Below are 18023 nucleotides of genomic sequence, written 5' to 3'. Positions count from 1 at the left end.
TGACAAACTATCCGTACTTGCATCGAAATTTACTATTTTATTTCCATTTTTCTTTGAAATAATTACGCCAATCACAACAAACCACTGACCTCTATTATCTATATCATAGATAAATATAAATTAACTTTGTGTACAATGTCATTCGCAATTCCGCAATAATATGCGGAAGTGCGAATGACATTGTACACAAAGCGGAGTCTATGAGACGCACCCAGCGAGCCCAGTGAGCCCGGGTGCTGCACCAGGAATTCAAGTTTGCCAACTCTCACACGCCCTGGATGAGTTGGATCTTTTTTTAAAGGGCGCGATTCTTGGAAGTGTTCGTTGAGTTGAGCCGAAGGTTGGCGCTCGCCGGCCATTGTAGCGTGCGGCTAGTTTTGATCTTATTGTTAATGGGACGCCAAGTTTTTTCAACGACTTCGGAAAAAAGGTATCATCGGACCCCAACGGAAACGTTACGGGCCCTTGTGAAATAAAATGTGGATATGTATACGTTCTACGAAGGTGTTATTTTAATCGTAGGTCGGCTTTTGTTGTTCAGGAATGTAGATGGCCTGTCATATTTTTAATGGGCAGTTACTCAGTGTATCTGTCTGATAGCGTTCTAAATATTCATTGCTAGGCTAGAATAAATGACGATAAGTTACGAGTATGTATATGTAAGGCTGCATAGCCTAAGGTAAAGCGGTTTGCATACAAGACAACTGTGCCCTCTTGATTTGAAGGTGAGCTTATTGCACAAATTATATGATTAGTGTTCCAGTATCTGTGGAATATAAACTAACGTAGCGGAGCAAATCCATTCGATGCCACGCGTTTCCATGGTCTTCGTGGGAAGTGTGGAAGAAAATAGGTCGAATAATATTGGGTATGTTTTTCGGAGTACATATGTCTGTCAGAAAACCTGCGACCGTGGGACGATGACTTTAAAAACTTGCTAAGGATTCATCTCCGATAATACTTTACTAATAATAATAATAGAAAATCCTATATTGCCATACTTTATTGTTAGTAAAAGTTCTTTAACTAATTGATTTCCCCTTTATTATTTAACAATGTGGCAAATGGCCGCAAAATCAGCCTTATTTTGTGCAGCAGATTACTCCTTAGGATTTAAGGGGTAATCTGCGTTTTGTGCATAAGCAAAACTTCTCAGCTCTATCTTTCAGTTTGCTCCAATATCCAACTGAGCAAACAACGGCGACGCCCGCAGGTACCACGATCAATTAAAACCAATGCATTCTATTGTCCTTGGTAATCCCATATAATACTTCAGTAGTAATAGGAGAAAGGTACTACTGAAGTATTAAATGAGTCGATTTCTGCTTGAGCACGGTACAAGTTTCGAAACTGTTCTGTACCATTTGACCTTATTTATACGTGCTATAAATTTTATGCATTGTCTCAAGGTCAGATTAATTATGCGTGGAAGCTACGGCTAAAATATATTTTTTGAATATATAGTTTTGAAATAAATTTTCTTATTCGTGACAAATTTGCACTTAAATAAAAGACTGATAAAAGGGATATTTGGTCGTTAAATGTAAAGTTTACCTGATTTTTGTATTATCTTTACTCAGAACAGGTAGGTAGGTAAACAAAGATAGAATGCCGTTATTGTCGCTATGTTTTATAAATCATTGATGTTTATCCTGATTCTCGAATCAGCTCAGTGCTATTTAATATGCGATGCAACATGCAGCCACCTTCGAAAAGAGTCCAGGGGTTCTAAATTTCTTAATAAATAATTTTCTACTAAATTATTGTGTGTCTTCATTAAATATATGATTAATATATATATAGATTAATAAGTCTGAGTATCAGATACCTGTCTATTGTACCTGTGCATTGTATGCCAAGCTCCAGTCTTAAGTATGCCTGTGTTCCTACAGCCCTTTTGACACGAAATATTAAATTTTGCAGAGGTATTTTAGGTATACCTTGTACCATAAAGTATATTAAAAAAATTACCAACCCAGAATCAATAGAAGATATGCCTACTCAGGCTATATTGTTTGAGATAATATTTCAGTGTTTTAAATAACCGAAACTCGACCGACCTTATTTCTACAGCTTATGTCTTGGGGTAAATCATTACATCAATTTATCATTAATTAAAGCGCTTATCTCAAATAGCGTAAAAACAATATTTTGGACAAGATCTCGCGAAATAATAAAAAAGTATTCCGAAGATCACAAACAAAGACTTGGTCTGACCTGGAAGGGATCGCTATGTAGCGATAAGGCCGCCTAATTGTATACGTCGTGTAAACTAGTTTTTTTTTTTATAATTTTTCCTTTATTTTTTTGTGGTGTACAATAAAAGTGTATTCATTCATTCATTCAAAGACTCTCGAACATGGTAATCAGTAAGCCTCAAAGTTTCTCGATATCGAAAATATAGTAAGACACCTTAAAAGGAAATAAGCCATTTTAGCTAGTAAAGTGCAGTGACGATTAGTGCAGTGTCGATCAGTATAGTGAATAAAGCTAGTGTTTGTGCTAAGTAATAAGTTCACGTGAACAAAGTGAACGCTAAATCTTAGTTAGAGACTGATTTAAATCATTCGACATTTTTTTCATCTTAATTGTAACTATTTAAAAATAAATAAATAAATATACTACGACCAAACACACATCGCCATCTAGCCCCAAAGTAAGCGTAGCTTGTGTTATGGGTACTAAGATAGCTGATGAATATTTTTATGAATATAATACACATAAATACTTATAATATACAGATAAACACCCAGACACTGAAAAACATTCATGTTCATCACACAAGCATTTTCCAGTTGTGGGAATCGAAACCACTTGGACTCAGAAATCAGTGTCAATAGTAGAAGTTTAAGTTAAAAATGAGTTACTCATTTGTCAAGTAAATAGGTTTGATTGTAATAGGCAATTTAGCATGTCACTTATGCTTGTCACTGGTAGAGGAAAAAAAAGTCATCGCCAATAAGAAACAGAACAAGAAACAGAAATTAGGGCAAGGTAAATGGCGGATAATTGGAAACTAAACTATTTCTCACCCGAACCAGGTTCAGGTTCTAAGTAATACCTGCCTAATTCACTACCCAATTAAACCTAGAATATTCATGTTCTACCCTAATCTGACCTAACTAGATTTCGGTGGCAAGCTTGTAAGTAATGAGAAATTTTAATTTATTAGTTTTCAATTATCCGCTCCGCTTGTTTTAGGTTTTTCAGAGAAGATTCCATTAGTCCAATTATACTCATATAATATTGCTTAGGGATATCTACTCGTACAAAACCTGGCTGTATATATAATATCAAATATTATAAATGCGAATGTGTGTTCGTTTGTTGGTCCTCTGTTTACGCGCAACCTAACCTACCTTCCTACCAACCTAACCTAACCCAACCTTCTTGGCATAGTTAGTTGAAAGAACGTTACCTTTTATCTCAGGAAAACAAACTGTTCGCATGGTAATGTAAAAAAACTGTAATAAAGGTGTACGAAGAATGCGGGCAGAAAATAGTTCGAGGTAAATACACAAAAACGCATTACCTTGAATGTCAAAATCTTACGAGATCCGATATACATTTTTTTATGTGGTGTATGCAGAATATTCTGTATGACCGCAGTGTAGTTTCATTCATAACACAAAATGCGGGAAGCTTATACTTAACACTAACTACAGGCACAAAGGAATTTCAGAGAAAGGCCAGTAATGTACACATAATAAGGTACTCGTTGAACAATTTAAGTAAAGGGATCAATATGAATGATACCGGTCTACCCCTAAATGACAGCGGGGAGGGAATCTCTCCTCCCACCGAAAGGATTCTGAGGGATATGTGTGTGTGCGTCGAGGAATTTTAAGGTCCAATTACTAGCGAGCCGCCTTCCATTAACAACTTTATTTATAATGGAATGAATAAGTTGCGGCTTTTAATCAATCATGTGGTTTACAAGTGGCATCCGGTGTCGACAATTGTTCAATAAATGTTGGCCGTTTCAGTTAAACTTTTTTTTTTAAACTTAATATTGGGCGCATAAAGCTTTTGCTAAATTAGGGTCGGAAACTCGGAACTACCATAATGTGTTAAAATTATGACTTATGATTAATGACGATCATGGTTGGAAGTTAGTTAATTTTATCACTTTTATTATTTCTTCCAGAAAAAAAATGTGTTGATAAACGCGAGTAACAACATAGGCATATATATCTTTATTAACTCTTTTTGAATCATTTAGTAGCAGAAGAGCTTTTTGTGAGAGAGCGTGCGGGGTACTCAGTGGCGTGCACTTCATACATGCACAAAAGCTCTGCCTACCCTAAAATTTTTGTACAACTCATAAATGCGAAGGATTTTTTCATTTTATGGCATCTACCTTCTTTATGCACACCCTGGTCAAAAAACTTGTGCACGCCACTGGTAGTACTTACCACCTTGCTTATTTCTGCTGCCAATATTTTTTTTATTCCACTACAAATTTAACCGGTGATAGCCCAGTGGGAGCTCAACTTCACTTTCGGGGGATCGAGTTCGAATACCTCTAACTTTTATAACTTTTGTAAGCGCGTTTAAAGTAATTAAAATATCACTTGCTTCAACGGTGAATGAAAACATCATTATGAGACCTGCATGTCTGAGAGTTCTCCATAATGTTCTCAAAGGTGTGTGGAGTCCACCAATCCGCACTGGGCCAGCGTAGTGGACTACGGTCCCCTTAACCCCTTCTTATTGTGGGCCACCCCCGATACCCGGGCCCTGTATGTGGCCTGTATTTCGTTGCTATGATGATGATGATGATGATGACAAATTAAACCTTGACTGCAATCTCACCTGTTGGTAAGTACTGATGCAGTCTAAGATGGTAACGGGCTAACCTGATAGGGATATCCCATACACCTAATGGGTTTCTTCGCCACATCGTACCAGAACGCTAAATCGCTTCCCAGCACTTCTTTGTCGGTAGAGCGTTAACAAGCCACGGCCGGAGGCTCTCACCAGACCAGACCAGAGGAAATTCAAAATTTGTAAATTCCCAAATTGCCCCCTGCCGGGATTCGAACCCCGGACCTCCAACTTGGAACCACAGCGCTCACCATAACCCTGCTTAGCCTTCTCATCAAGAAATTAATCAATTGCGTCGTAATCACCTACTGTTAAAGGTAAATTGAATTTAGCTTAGCACCTTCGCCTCGGATTGATGGGCATTTTGTAGAACGTGTTTCTTACTTGGCCTGCGAAGGGTTGCACTGTCTATATAGCTGATGGTTTTCTAGATATTAACCATTTGCTTGGTCCGTCAATACTTGTTATTTATTTTAAAAGAAACGTTATATCTGACAATTATTTTGTTATTCAGATTAAAGTGTATATTTTTTTATTGGTCAACTTAAGAGTAAAACAATTAACTTCACCTCATATCAAAGTTGTATGTGTATGTCACAAGTATGGAGGGTAGGGGTAAGGAGGATCATCTGTGTTTATGAAAAAGTGTCGTCAAAATGTATTAAATTAGGATGGCGCCACATTTGCATCAAGGTAACTCTTAAAAGAAGGGCCAAATATAAATATTGTTAGAGTAGGCTTGAAAAATAAACAAGGAAGTAAGGTTATATTTACCACAATATTTTGTACAACGTAAGTTGTTGAAATTCTCAATAATTAACTACTTTAGTCGATAATGACATTAAATTCTGTAACTCGGCATACTTCAATTCATCTACGATTGCTACATTCATACCATACCCTGTGCATCCACCAGTGCCATTGTGGAGGATTTTTGAACTGTTATTTAGCGCATACAACTGGACACTTTTTCAACTTTTCTCCCATATAAGATGACTCTCCTTACCTCTACCCTCCATAGTCACAAGGTATGACGGCCGACTGAAGCAGTGGGCAGCGACCCTGCTTTCTGAGTTCTAGGCTGTGGGTTCGATTCCCACAATTGAAAAAAGGTTGTGTGATAAACATGATTGTTTTTCAGTGGCTGGGTGTTTATCGCTATATTATAAGTATTTATGTGTACTACATACTTTAAAATATTCAACAGCTATCTTAGTAGCCTTAACACAAGCTAAGCTTACTTTGGGGCTAGGTGGCGATGTGTGTATTGTCGTAATATATTTATTTATTTATTTATTACAGATTAGATTTTTTTTTTATTTAAATTGCAATCACAACCCTACCAGTAGTCAGTACACAACATAGCAAGTTTAAAAATCTAACTTTTAGAAATATGGTTCTCAAAATTAAAACAGATAAATGGTCATGACGATAGTTACGTCATACCCATCTGTTCGTTCTAGCCACTTGGCCATTGAACTTCTAACAAATAATCGTGCGCTTCTAACAAGTAACTTTACAATTAGAAAGGCAAATCAAATAATTCGACTATTTTTATAATTAGCCGAGCCCATTATTTTATAAGTGCAAATACGCTTAAAAATATTTTATTGTGTAAGTAAACGCATTAAGTAATAAAAACAAACACTCAATGTTAGTCTAATTTTGTCTTAATACATTACTAAAGACCCATTCAGCCTGCGTTGTAGAGATTAGCTTGAAAAAAAATATTTTTATTAATATGATATACGTATTGATTTTATATAAGAGTCATATCCTTGTAGGTAAGGCTTCGGGCCTTTTCAGTGGGACCAAGTTCGACCTCTTCTTTTCAGAGTTATGTGCGTTTTACATGCTTCAACGACGAAGGAAAGCATCGTGAGAAAACCTGCATTCCCAAGAGTTCTCCTATATGTTCTCAGGGGCCTGTCAAGTCTACGCACTGTGTAAGCGTAAAGCCTAAACCCTCCTCATTCGGAAGGCAGACCCGTGCCCAGTAGTGGGCCGGTAATAAGTAGTTAATTATAATACTTTTAATAAAACGATCATAGAACACTTAGCTGAGCAAAACAAATTCTGTATCCTATATCAGTCGGTTTATTTTTAACGCCTTGAGTAATTTTGAGTATCTATTTACTTTTCTACCTAACCCAAAATATTAGTATGCAATTAAGTGTTTGATGTAAGGTGTATGAAACAAAAGTTCTAAAGCTTTATCTCAACTCAGCGCCACCTTTCCATTGCTAAGCTTCGAGTGGCCAAAGCGACCGACCACAGTGCGCACTCACCCAAAAAACACCCCGAGATGTAACATAATATTTCCCAAGCAGCCTTTTATTTATTAGACGAGCACCGAACTTCGGCGCAGCCCGGCGCCGCTACTACTCTACTTCCCAGAACCGAACGCCAGCGTGTCGGCTAAAGCCGTTAAATCTCGAAAAAAATTATATTTATGTCGAAGAAAAAATTGGGAAACGATCCGGAATTTATCTCGTAACCGTGGGCTATGAACTTTTTGTTGAAATAGTGATTCGCAGGAATTCACGCTTACCGACTTACATGACTTCAAATCAAGCAAAACAACAATTTGTTAATGCCAGGAATTAATGTACCGTGGACAAATTTAGTGATAATATCTCTTATATTAATAATTGACGGAACACAGTACGGCCCGGCTGATGGTTATAGGAAAAAAATCGCCTGCAAACCGAGCCACACTTTGCAGGGCATGCTCTTGCATGTTGCCAAACACGGCCTGCAAGTTGCCAACTTGTGTCTGACAACCTATGGCGTAGATGTTAAGCCTCTACTGCCTATAATTACTAACACCGTAAATTACGCCCTTCAGATCGGAACAGCATTGCAACAATGTTGCTTAGGGGCAGAAATAAGCATGGTTGTAGCTCTGCCAAAAAAAGCTCTACTTCAAATAAAAATATCAATAAAGCCCACCAAAACGCATTGGAAGAGATAAGAGCTTGTGTAAGCTCAAAGTCCCGTTCATCTAGGACAGGGATGGCAAACCTTTTTACAAGTACGAGCCCTTTCTTTCGCCAGCATTGCCATTGTGATTAAATTTTAAACTAAATGTGCACTTAAAATATTAGACTTTAGAAAATTACGCCCGCTCCTAGCCAATATTTGTTATTTCCAACAAATAACGTAATTTTTGGATGACGTGCCCAATATATTTAATCGCGCCGACTTTGGCACCCGTGCCATTCCAGACCTAGGAGATACGAGGCATTAAATTCCCAGCCCTTAGAGGCTAAAGTTGACGAAAGTAAACTATAATCTTGGTATCTGTATCAACAATTGAACTGGGCGGCACATTCCAATCAATTAATTCCACAAAAAGGACATTCATCATTCATAAAAAATAAAACTGGTAAGAGCAACTCGAACTCGCTTATCGAGGGTTCCGTACGTTGGAAATAAATGTTTATAATATTTTAAGTAGTTAGTAGTTACAATCCATCCGATTTAAAACCGGACCGCTTATATATAATTTTGTTATTTTGTTTGCAAAGAGTATTGCTGATTTCCAAAAAATCCGTGTCAGTTAGAATAACTAAATGGTTTCAAGTTTTTCTGCACTATTCACACAAATTCGTATTAGCACTATTTGACATTTTTAGATTTTCAAACTTAGTATAGTTACTAAGTTTGAAAAGGTTACTAGGTAACTGATAGATACATAGATATAAAACTTCGAGGACAATGTGACAATGTCAGATTTCCCGATCATTAAAAAAAAGAGGTCGAGCGGTTTCAGAAAAACAAAACCTGCTTTGAAATTTACAAATGTGGTCCTTTCATATTATGATATCCCAATTAATGTAGTCTTTTAAAGTCGAATGTGTGTGCAATGATCCCTATATAAGGGTGTAACAGACGAAACGAAAGTCGAACCATAAGGGTTCGATGTAACGGAACCCTAAAAGCTTAAAGTCGTCCTTAAAATTCCTTTAACGTTTTAATCTTTATATGAATGAAAATTGATGAGTAGGTAAGTAACAAGTATTTTATACAGGTTCGACCAGACACTTAAGTGTGCCAAAAAAAAAAAAAATATGACTTATTATTGTTCATTTTTACTTCGAGGCCGCAAATTACACCATTTTTATTTAAATGTTCGGAATTTTATTAACATCTATTAGCGTGCCTTAGTGCTTCGTGTTCAAGCAAGGTACTTCCTGATGAGCTATAATTTAATGGATATTATAGCTCATCATGCCTGCAGTATGTCACAGCCATTCTATTCAGAAGCTATCAGAGCTGCAAGGCTGACATTGGGAACTTAATGAAAATCTAATTAGGGTCGAAGAAGGAAAGTAAACAAAACTTTTGCCAGCTTATCAAATATCACGTTTTTCAAGTAATTTGACGGCCGATTGGCGCAGGTTGTAGCGATCCTGCATTCTGAGTCCATGACCGTGGGTTCGATTCCCATAACTGGAAAAATTTTGATGAACATGAAGTTTTTTAGTGTCTAGGTGTTTCTCTGTAAATTATGTAATGAAAATTATTCATAAAGAAGTATTCATCAGTCATCTTAGTAAATAAAGTCATAAAGCAAGCTACGTTTACTTTGGGGCTAGATGGCGATGTGTGTATTGTTGTAATATATTTATGCAAAAAAAAAATATCTTTAATCTGGGATAGGTACATAAAACATTCAGATGAATATAAAGTATAGTAAAGCAATTACACATTGAATAATTATTATTAGATGGCACGTCCGCGCTGATCAGCGTTTACCTTTTACATTTTTAAAAATACCGTTCTTTAATTGACTCTATCTCAAAAAAGCCACCCACAACAAAGCGGCGCTCAGAATAAGAAGGGTTAAGGCCGTAGTCCACTTCGATGCCCAAGTGAGGTCGTTTACGCTATGGAGAATTCTCAGGCATGATTCCTCACGATGTTTCCAAACGCACATTACTCTGAAAAGTTAATGGTGCGTGCCGGGGATCGAACTTAGTCTCCCGAAAGGGAGGCCGAAGCCCAAACCAATGAGCTATCACCACTGTGTGTGTGTGTGTGTGTGTGTGTGTATGTGTAAATATATTCCTTAAATATCTATGAGTAAATATGGTACTATACAGCTAACCGTCGTAAAAGGAAGAATCGCAAATGACCGTCCCGAGGACCCGCTCGCGCCTCGTCTTAATCAAAATACTTTGAATTCCCTATAATAAATGACTGTAAGTTATGTGTAGCCTAATAGCAGCACCACATATTCGTATATAGAGCTGGGAAACCAACGTTGACCCAGGTCAGTAAATGGAAGGGTGCTCGACTTTGGAAGTTTTAAAGATAATTTCGTATCCATAAGTCTTGGCTCCCATCACTAGTAAAGAATAGTAATCGTTAAAAGAAGAATCTAAATCGCATTGTTAGTTTATTTGTATGTTGATGGTTCAAAAAGAAAATGTTTAATATTTTTATTCAGTCCTTGCAATAAAGCCCTTATAAATGTGGCAGCACTAAGTATTCAGCATCGTTAAGCCTTGTGTGGGAGTGGTTTGCTTGCGGAATTCCATCCTCTACCTCGAATCATATTCATCAGATCTACACGAAATTTGTAATAAAACTGATATAACGAATTTTCTAGTACAAAAATAATTATAAAAATAGGTTTACATTTAACGGAGTTATAGTGTCAAATCATCAAACACTTTCCCTGAATGCTGAATTTATAAAAAGTATCGTATGCCTACCTACCTTCTATAAAACAAATCATGCAACGATTCACTTGAATCAATTAAGTAGTTCCGGCATGATCCACGGCCAAGAGACAGACAAACAGACAGACAAGAATGAAAAAAATTAGTTGTGTCTTCCGTATCCATTATAGTACACTTAAAAAAAAAGTTTTATATACAGTTTTCATAAAAGTAAAGTGTGTTAGTTTTTTAAACGTCTTACAAAGGTGGAGGTTCTCAATTCGGTTGTGTTTTGTTAGCTCAGAATTTGGTCATTTATAAACCTATTTTTTTTTTTCGAGACAGTGGTCCCATTTTAATCAGCTCAAGATCTGTTGAAGAGATCTTATATACGACATTTAGTACTTAAGTAATTTATTCTCATTGTCACAATCAATTAGCTGGTGAAGTGCCGGGAGAACTCCTTAACACTTAACCCAGCTTCCGGAAAAGCAATAATTTGTAAACATATTACAACTTAGATATGATAACAATGCTATCCATTAAAAGGCGTGAAAATAAATAACTGACGAAACTGAAAACTGAATAACTGACGACTGAAAATTACTGGAAGTTTTTTTTCTACTATATAAAAAGGAATACGAAGTATATGATCCATGCATAGTAACTTATTACATCTTACTTGGCACCGACTTAAAAATGTTGTAGAAAATATTTATTTCTTGCATTTTAGTTACACTTTTCACGCAGCAATAGAGAAGTGGATTGGCGTGATTTTAGCATGTGGTTTATTAATATTAATTAGGGTTATAGTGATACTATCGGTGATACCTCAGATACAAACGCGAAAGGCGTACTATTCGCGTTAGTACACACTGGAAAAGCTAGTAGAAAAGTGCCAACTATAAATCGGATGACTACATAAAACCAGACAGATGTGCTACTGTTCACAAATCGAAAGAACTAGAGGTCGAACCGAGGCGACGAAACGTTACCTGGCAAGAATGCACCTTTTATAAATGGAAGGTTTATAGACGTAAGTATTCAAATTGGTTAACGTTATTTCCACAACTCCTCCCTGCTTAGCTTCAGTGGACACTATTCAAGCGGAAGGAGAGATGTGGTTTATTTCTGTTCTGCGGAGAAGTGAGCTGTGTGCGGCACGCAACGGGCGCCACACAGCTAATATGACAGACCACGCTCAACTGTTCCTTCACTGTTATCTCAACTCAAGAGGCAGCACACATCTTCGTTCTGCATTGGTAGAAATAACCTGCCCGATAAGCCGTTCGTTACGTCCTATCTCCTTTCCTCAACCCTTTGGTGGAAACCATAAGTGCGTAAACCAAATGGCATCAAAATTCCATGCCATTAAATTTGCCAAAATAAAATCTAATTTATTTGAACCGAGGTTCGATTAATAAAATAATATAAATTTATCAATATCCTGAAAGATTTCTGTTTGGTCATTTGAGCTTCAACTCACTGGAAAGAAGACGAGCTTATAACCAGCTTGTTACTGTTTGTAACATTCTTACTGGGAGGATAGACTGTCCAGAGCTTCATAAATAAAATTTCTTTAAAATAAGACAGAAAAATTAGCAGCACTATCAAGCAGGTAAATTAACTACAAGTCTTAATATAAAAGAAGCAACACAAAATCTTTGGGATGTTTTGAACTGAAACAATAACTCTTTGTTAATGAAAGAAGATCCTTTTGATGACCAAATTGGATTCAGAACAAGACAAGGATATGTTGCCATTTAACTTAATTATGATACTTATAACCTTGGATAATATATATTTGAAATTCAAGGATTAACTTTGTTGAATACTTTCCGCTTAAGATTTTAATCACGAATAAATTAATATAGAGGTACCTAGGCATGATTCAGTAAGAACAAATAGATATTTTTCAAAACATGCATTGTATATTTTGTTTAACCGAAAACACATAATAAATAAATCACTCACTGTGAATCACTGTCACTTCCTGAATAGTTCGCCAACAACGACAATCCTGAGGCAGCAGGTTCACTGTTACCACTCACATTTTCTTCTTTTTGCACTATAGCAATACTACTACTAGATTCTTCTGTTTTCTTGGTCCTCACAAGATTAGCTAATGCTGGTTTCTTGGAAATTACACCTAAACTTCGATTCCATGTTACATTTTTCTTTAAAGCAGGTTCTACTGGTTTTGCTGTTATTGTTTCGACCTTAACACTCTTGGCCTTGGGTTCATCATCTTGTACGTCTTCAATTATTTCTTCAGATACTACTTTGTGTTTGGTTGTATTGTTGAATTTTACCGATCTGAAAATGGAAAATGGCGTGATACAGTTTTTTCGTGCGTCCTTCTATACTAATATTATTGAGAGGAAAGATTTGTTAAATGTTTGTTTCTTTGTATTCAGAAGTGACATGGGTTTCATTTATTTTCAGAAAAAAAATACCTTTCAGACTGAAATAATGGTTATAAAGCAAGCCAGAAGAAAAAACGCTCAAGGGCTGCTTTATCCGGTTCACTACTGATTAACAAAACGCTAAACAAACTGAATAATATTCTTATTTGATAAACAGAACTAATAACTTGTCAATAATAACGAACGACGTTGGGGTCTTTCTTCTGGATGGTTTAATAAGAAGTTACCACGAAGGGGATGGCGGGGTCTTACAAACCCTGTAAGACCCCATCTTTTAACCTAACCCATCCGGGTTAGGTTAAAATATGGGATCGGAGTGCCGCGAGTCGCGAGCTCGCTCTTTCATCATGAGTTCTCTGTGAATGTTTTCGCCCAGAAAAATTCAAATTAACTTCGTGAGATTGTTCAAGATAATAAACATTAAAAAATTTGATAGTTGCCAACCCTGAATTTAAATGACGATCCATACCGGAAAAAGTCATCACACAGATCATTTTATAAAAATTAAAAAAATGCTATTAATTAACACAATTAATAAATCTATTTTTTGTCAAATAATATCTTACGAAATCACAATTTGTCTAGTAATTTGTTTTGTCAAGTGAATTATTTGTGGAACCAGAAGTTTGTCAAAAACGTTCCATAAACGCGGACGCTGAACGCGGGCTTCTAGTATCATTTATATACGAAATTGGATTGCGGGGATCCAACTAGTGGTCTCCAGTTACTTCTGGACAAATATTTTTTACTACAACTTAGGACAAATATTTTTTTCTAATACAAGCTCCCATCCGCTATTCCACCACCTACTGCATATAAAAGTCCACACAAAATACTTGTTTTCTCTTGCTCAGCTCCTTAAGTGTCATATATTGACGATAAATTGCAAATAATAACCTTTCTTGTGCAATGAGCTATCAAATGCCAAATATTTCGTGATATTCCAGAAGTTAGTGTATTTAAGTAAACAAACCCAAAGACAAACTCTGCAACGATCCGGCTATTATTTGTAGAATAAAAAATTTACATCATATACGTATAAAAACAAAGTCGCAAGGAAGCGGTAGTATTCTTATAAATTTGTTTAATCTGTAGCCCAGAACGGGTCCCACTCCAGAGTGTTCATCAAAGAGGGTTTTTTTTTTATCATATCATCTTTTGTGCATCATCAAAGGGATTCAGCCTAAATGAACTCTCTTCCCCCTACTTTAAGCACATGGAGTACTAGAACTTGTCTCTCAAGAGTTTCTAGCATCTTTATTATCTGGTTAAAATGGTATGAAATGCTTACTTGATGAACTCATTATCTTCCCTCTCCTCTCTTGTCTTTCTTTCCTCAGCAGTCTCTGTCTGATACTGTTTAAGCAAGCCTTCATAATCCACAGTCCTTTGTCGTCGGTTCAGCTCCTTAAGTTCTTCAAGACTTTCAAGCAACTCTATTTCCTGCCTCGACTGCTCTGTTCTATATTCTGAAAATTTAAACAAATAGCTATATTGAAAAGAGGTGTTAGGTCAGTGGCAACATGCTCTCCCACAGCTCCTTTAGGTATAGTGATAGAATAAACATCATGGAAAAAAAACTATTACAAGCAATACCAACTTATATCTGATTGGTCAATGAAAAATTACTGCATTTCCTGCCCTTTACCAATTGCCAATAAGAATGTTTCCTGGGCAAATGGGGAAATTAAATAAAGAATAGATAGATTGAAGGTGAGGGAGGTGGTAAAAAAATTTTACTAAAATTGTTTAAGAGTTATGAAATAAAGTTTTAACTAACTAGTGGGTTTGACTTATACAATACTAGTAACATAATTAATATTTCAAAAGTCTTTTAGTGGTTTACTTGAAATATATATGACTCTAACACAATGGTTCTAATTTAATATACATTTATATTATTTTTATAACTGTGTAATTGTGTCATTTGGCTTGATACCCATGTTCATCTTAACCACTCCACAAACCTTGGTAAACTTTTTGAAGATGTAGTTTGCATATCGGAGGATAGGTTTATCCTAGTCAAAGGACTATTGGTTTGGGATTTAAAATCCCGTAATTTCGTTCACTATGTAAAGCTTAGCTTTCGCCCTAGAGACTTCTGAGCACAGGAAAAAACCAGTTCCCGCCAGAATTTTACAATTTAATTTTATCATGGTCTACTTTAACTTTAACTAGTAACTTTTGTCCTCCTTAACCTTACTCTATGAGTTTAACTTGCACAATTATAATTATTGCATACAATTAAATTCATTTAGCTCTTAAGATGTGCATGGGTGCCAAAGTTTATGTTTATAAATCCAAGATGAGAGAATAGTTTGTAAGTTGCTTGTATATATGTCCATTTTAAGGATGAAAGCAATAATAGTTCAGCTTTTGAGCCATCCATAAGTAGCAAATATACATACTGTTGCTTTTAAAATATGAGTAAAGTTAATAATTAAAAAAAACATGTTTTTAAAATAATAGAAGTAAATACCTAATAGTTTCATAGGGTTGTTTGCTTCTTCCTCTTTTTGTTCTTCTTCTTCCCTCTTAGCTTGTTCTTCAGCCAGCTTTAATGCCATAAAGTTTCTGGTAGCACCTGCCTCTATTTCATAATCTGTATTCTTTGGATCTGTCTTAAATGATATTTCTTGGAGACAGCGTGTGCACTAAAAATAAATTATTAAATAGATTGTAAAGAGTAAGTACATAAATTAACAAAATAAACAATAACAATTATTTGTCTGTCTAGTTTGTATATTAAACTTAAATATATTGTTAAGATTAGTAAAAAAATATATTGAATTAATGCCAATTCTATTGTACATAGATCCCTTATCTAAATTGACATGTCTAAAAATAGCACTGCTCTTAGAGCTATCAATTTAATTTAGTTTAGTGATTCCACATTAGCATATCTTGCTAAAAGTAAAATACCAATGTAATAAATAGGAATACAGTTGGATTAATTGGGGTGGTGATAAACATTATGATGTTTATTTATTCGGAAGTTTATGCTGTGTGATCAAAGAGTTTACTGTGCAAAATTGTTTAATATTTATTGAGGTCACCTTTTCTATAGATACAGTCACTATTAAATGTTGAAAAGGTTATGATATCCAATTTTCCTAGATACCACTTATGCATGCCCTATGCATAAGTAGTATGGAATGAATTCTACTCAACTGCCTCATTAGATTATACCTTATTGCGAGAGACCAAGAGGTTCTAAGTTTGTATTCTAGATTGTGCCATCTAGTTTTAAGTTTACAAATGTAGTTATCCCATTCATTTCACTACTATTTTCAAATTTAGTTTTTTAATGTGCATATCAAAAGTGCCATGTATACTGTACAGCTATTTGAATAAATACATATTAGACTTACAACATTTTTTGTGTTTTTCTCAAATAAAAGATAATAGAAAAATCCAGCACTAGACAAGTTTGAAAATTTGTGTATTCCAAACGCATGCCTCAAAGAGCAAGCCAATTTGTAATTCCAGTTATTATTACTTATCCCTTCTTCTAATGTTATAAATGTCAATGTAAGTTTGTTTGTTACGCTTACACGCAAAAACTACTTAAACAATCCTCATGAAACTTTGACACATATTCTTGGAAGTGTTAGAAGTAATATAGGATACTTTTTATAACAACATTAAGATTGGTTCCTTTGGGACAGGGGATGAAAGTGTTTGTCAACTTTACACCATAACTCAGACAAATTATAACTGATGTAAACAATAATTTTTGTACTATAAAGGTTATAATATGTGTTTAATTTTGCCAAAACTTTGTGCAGATCTGATGAATGTAGTTGGAGATAGAGGACAGAACTCCTCAGCGGACAGCAGCAAACCCCTCATTTAAGGCTTAGCGATACTGAATACTTGAATGCCAATTGAATGCCACATCAAAAATCAAAATCAAACTCAAACGAAGTCGCGGGAAACAGCTAGTAGATAATAATTATCTTTGAAGCACTCTAACTCACATTTTAGCTGCATGAAGGGCTGAAGGCCCTTAACGCTGCTGTAATCCTTCTTTCCCAAAAAAGAGCAGATCCATGCCCAGAAAAGCCTCATCAAGGGCTCAGGATGATGGCATTAAATAACTTCTACTTACTTTTATATAAAATCTGTATATTCTTATCCCAAGGTAGTCTTCGTTTTCAACGTCCTCCTTACGTGCATTAAACTTCTTCCCTTTGTAAATATATTCGCCGCAGGTAGCACATCGCATATTGAATGGAGCCATAAGTCGTACTGTATATTGGCGATTTTTCGCCAATTTCATACGAGGTATTTTGGAAGGATCGAAGTCCGGAGGATAGTATTTCTAAAAACGTACAATGAGCCATCATAGAAACATACAGAAATTTGTAATATGTAAATATATAATTATGTAAAAAAAATACTTACGTTTAAAACTTTTCTTTCCGACATTTTCGATTAAATATTATATCACACAATGTTTATATTAATTCAAACAAATAGGCGTGAAACACTAAGTACCTATTTCCTACAATGATGCGGTAGATATTATGTAGGTATCTAGCTAATGTCAATGTCAGCTCAGATGTCAATGTGTTGTCAAGTGACAATTACTATTTATTTTTGTTAATTGCCTACTGGCTATGGGCTCGTGGTTTTTAGAGCGTGCTATCAAACTTTTGGCCAAAGGGTAAATGAATAATACTCTATTAATTTTGCATAAAATTATGCTTTCTATTCAGTAAGCTTATAAATATGAGTGGTAGTTCCTTTTTCGGGCCGTGTTAAACATATTTTAAGGGACAATTCACCATTTCCATAATTTTATCGTTAAGTCTTGATGACTTGACGTCATGTTGGCAACTGATGCCAGTTATGCCCACAGCCATATGAGACAATGCTTATCTAGTTACGATGGTAACATATGAAATCAATTTTTGTGTTGACCAAACATATATAGTGTGCATGTATGCCCGTTTCACCAAATATAGGATCAACATAAATCATATTTTGCTTATGCTTTAATGATTTAGGTGATATCTATAGAAAAAAACGTTTCACCAAGTTTTAGGTGATAACTATTGTTCAAAAGTAGATGTATGCCTGAGAATTAGATTACTTA

The 18023-nt window shown here is 35.5% G+C and overlaps 1 protein-coding gene across 1 annotated transcript; it reads right to left on the bottom strand.

Moving 5' to 3' along the window:
* Positions 1-12405: 12405 nt before the first annotated feature.
* On the bottom strand, positions 12406-17465 carry LOC120623748 (splicing factor YJU2). Its single transcript, XM_039889956.1, has 5 exons — positions 17330-17465; positions 17034-17246; positions 15402-15576; positions 14214-14391; positions 12406-12812 (listed from the first exon to the last, which is right to left on the bottom strand). The coding sequence occupies exons 1-5, from the start codon at positions 17351-17353 to the stop codon at positions 12467-12469; spliced, it is 936 nt and encodes a 311-aa protein (XP_039745890.1). The 5' UTR covers positions 17354-17465; the 3' UTR covers positions 12406-12466.
* Positions 17466-18023: the final 558 nt, after the last annotated feature.

The sequence above is a fragment of the Pararge aegeria genome, chromosome 5, assembly GCF_905163445.1.
Source record: "Pararge aegeria chromosome 5, ilParAegt1.1, whole genome shotgun sequence".
In the NCBI taxonomy this organism is placed as follows: domain Eukaryota; kingdom Metazoa; phylum Arthropoda; class Insecta; order Lepidoptera; family Nymphalidae; genus Pararge; species Pararge aegeria.
Note: the sequence above shows the minus strand (reverse complement) of the source record. Positions and strands in the feature narration are given on the sequence as shown.

Excerpts from the sequence above, each read along its gene's own strand:
- LOC120623748 (XM_039889956.1), bottom strand. The coding sequence starts at position 17,353 with ATGTCGGAAAGAAAAGTTTTAAAC. Across the intron at positions 17,247-17,329 it reads CGGAAAGAAAAGTTTTAAAC|AAATACTATCCTCCGGACTT; the intron begins GTAAGTATTTTT and ends GTACGTTTTTAG. Across the intron at positions 12,813-14,213 it reads GAAGATAATGAGTTCATCAA|ATCGGTAAAATTCAACAATA; the intron begins GTAAGCATTTCA and ends TTCCATTTTCAG.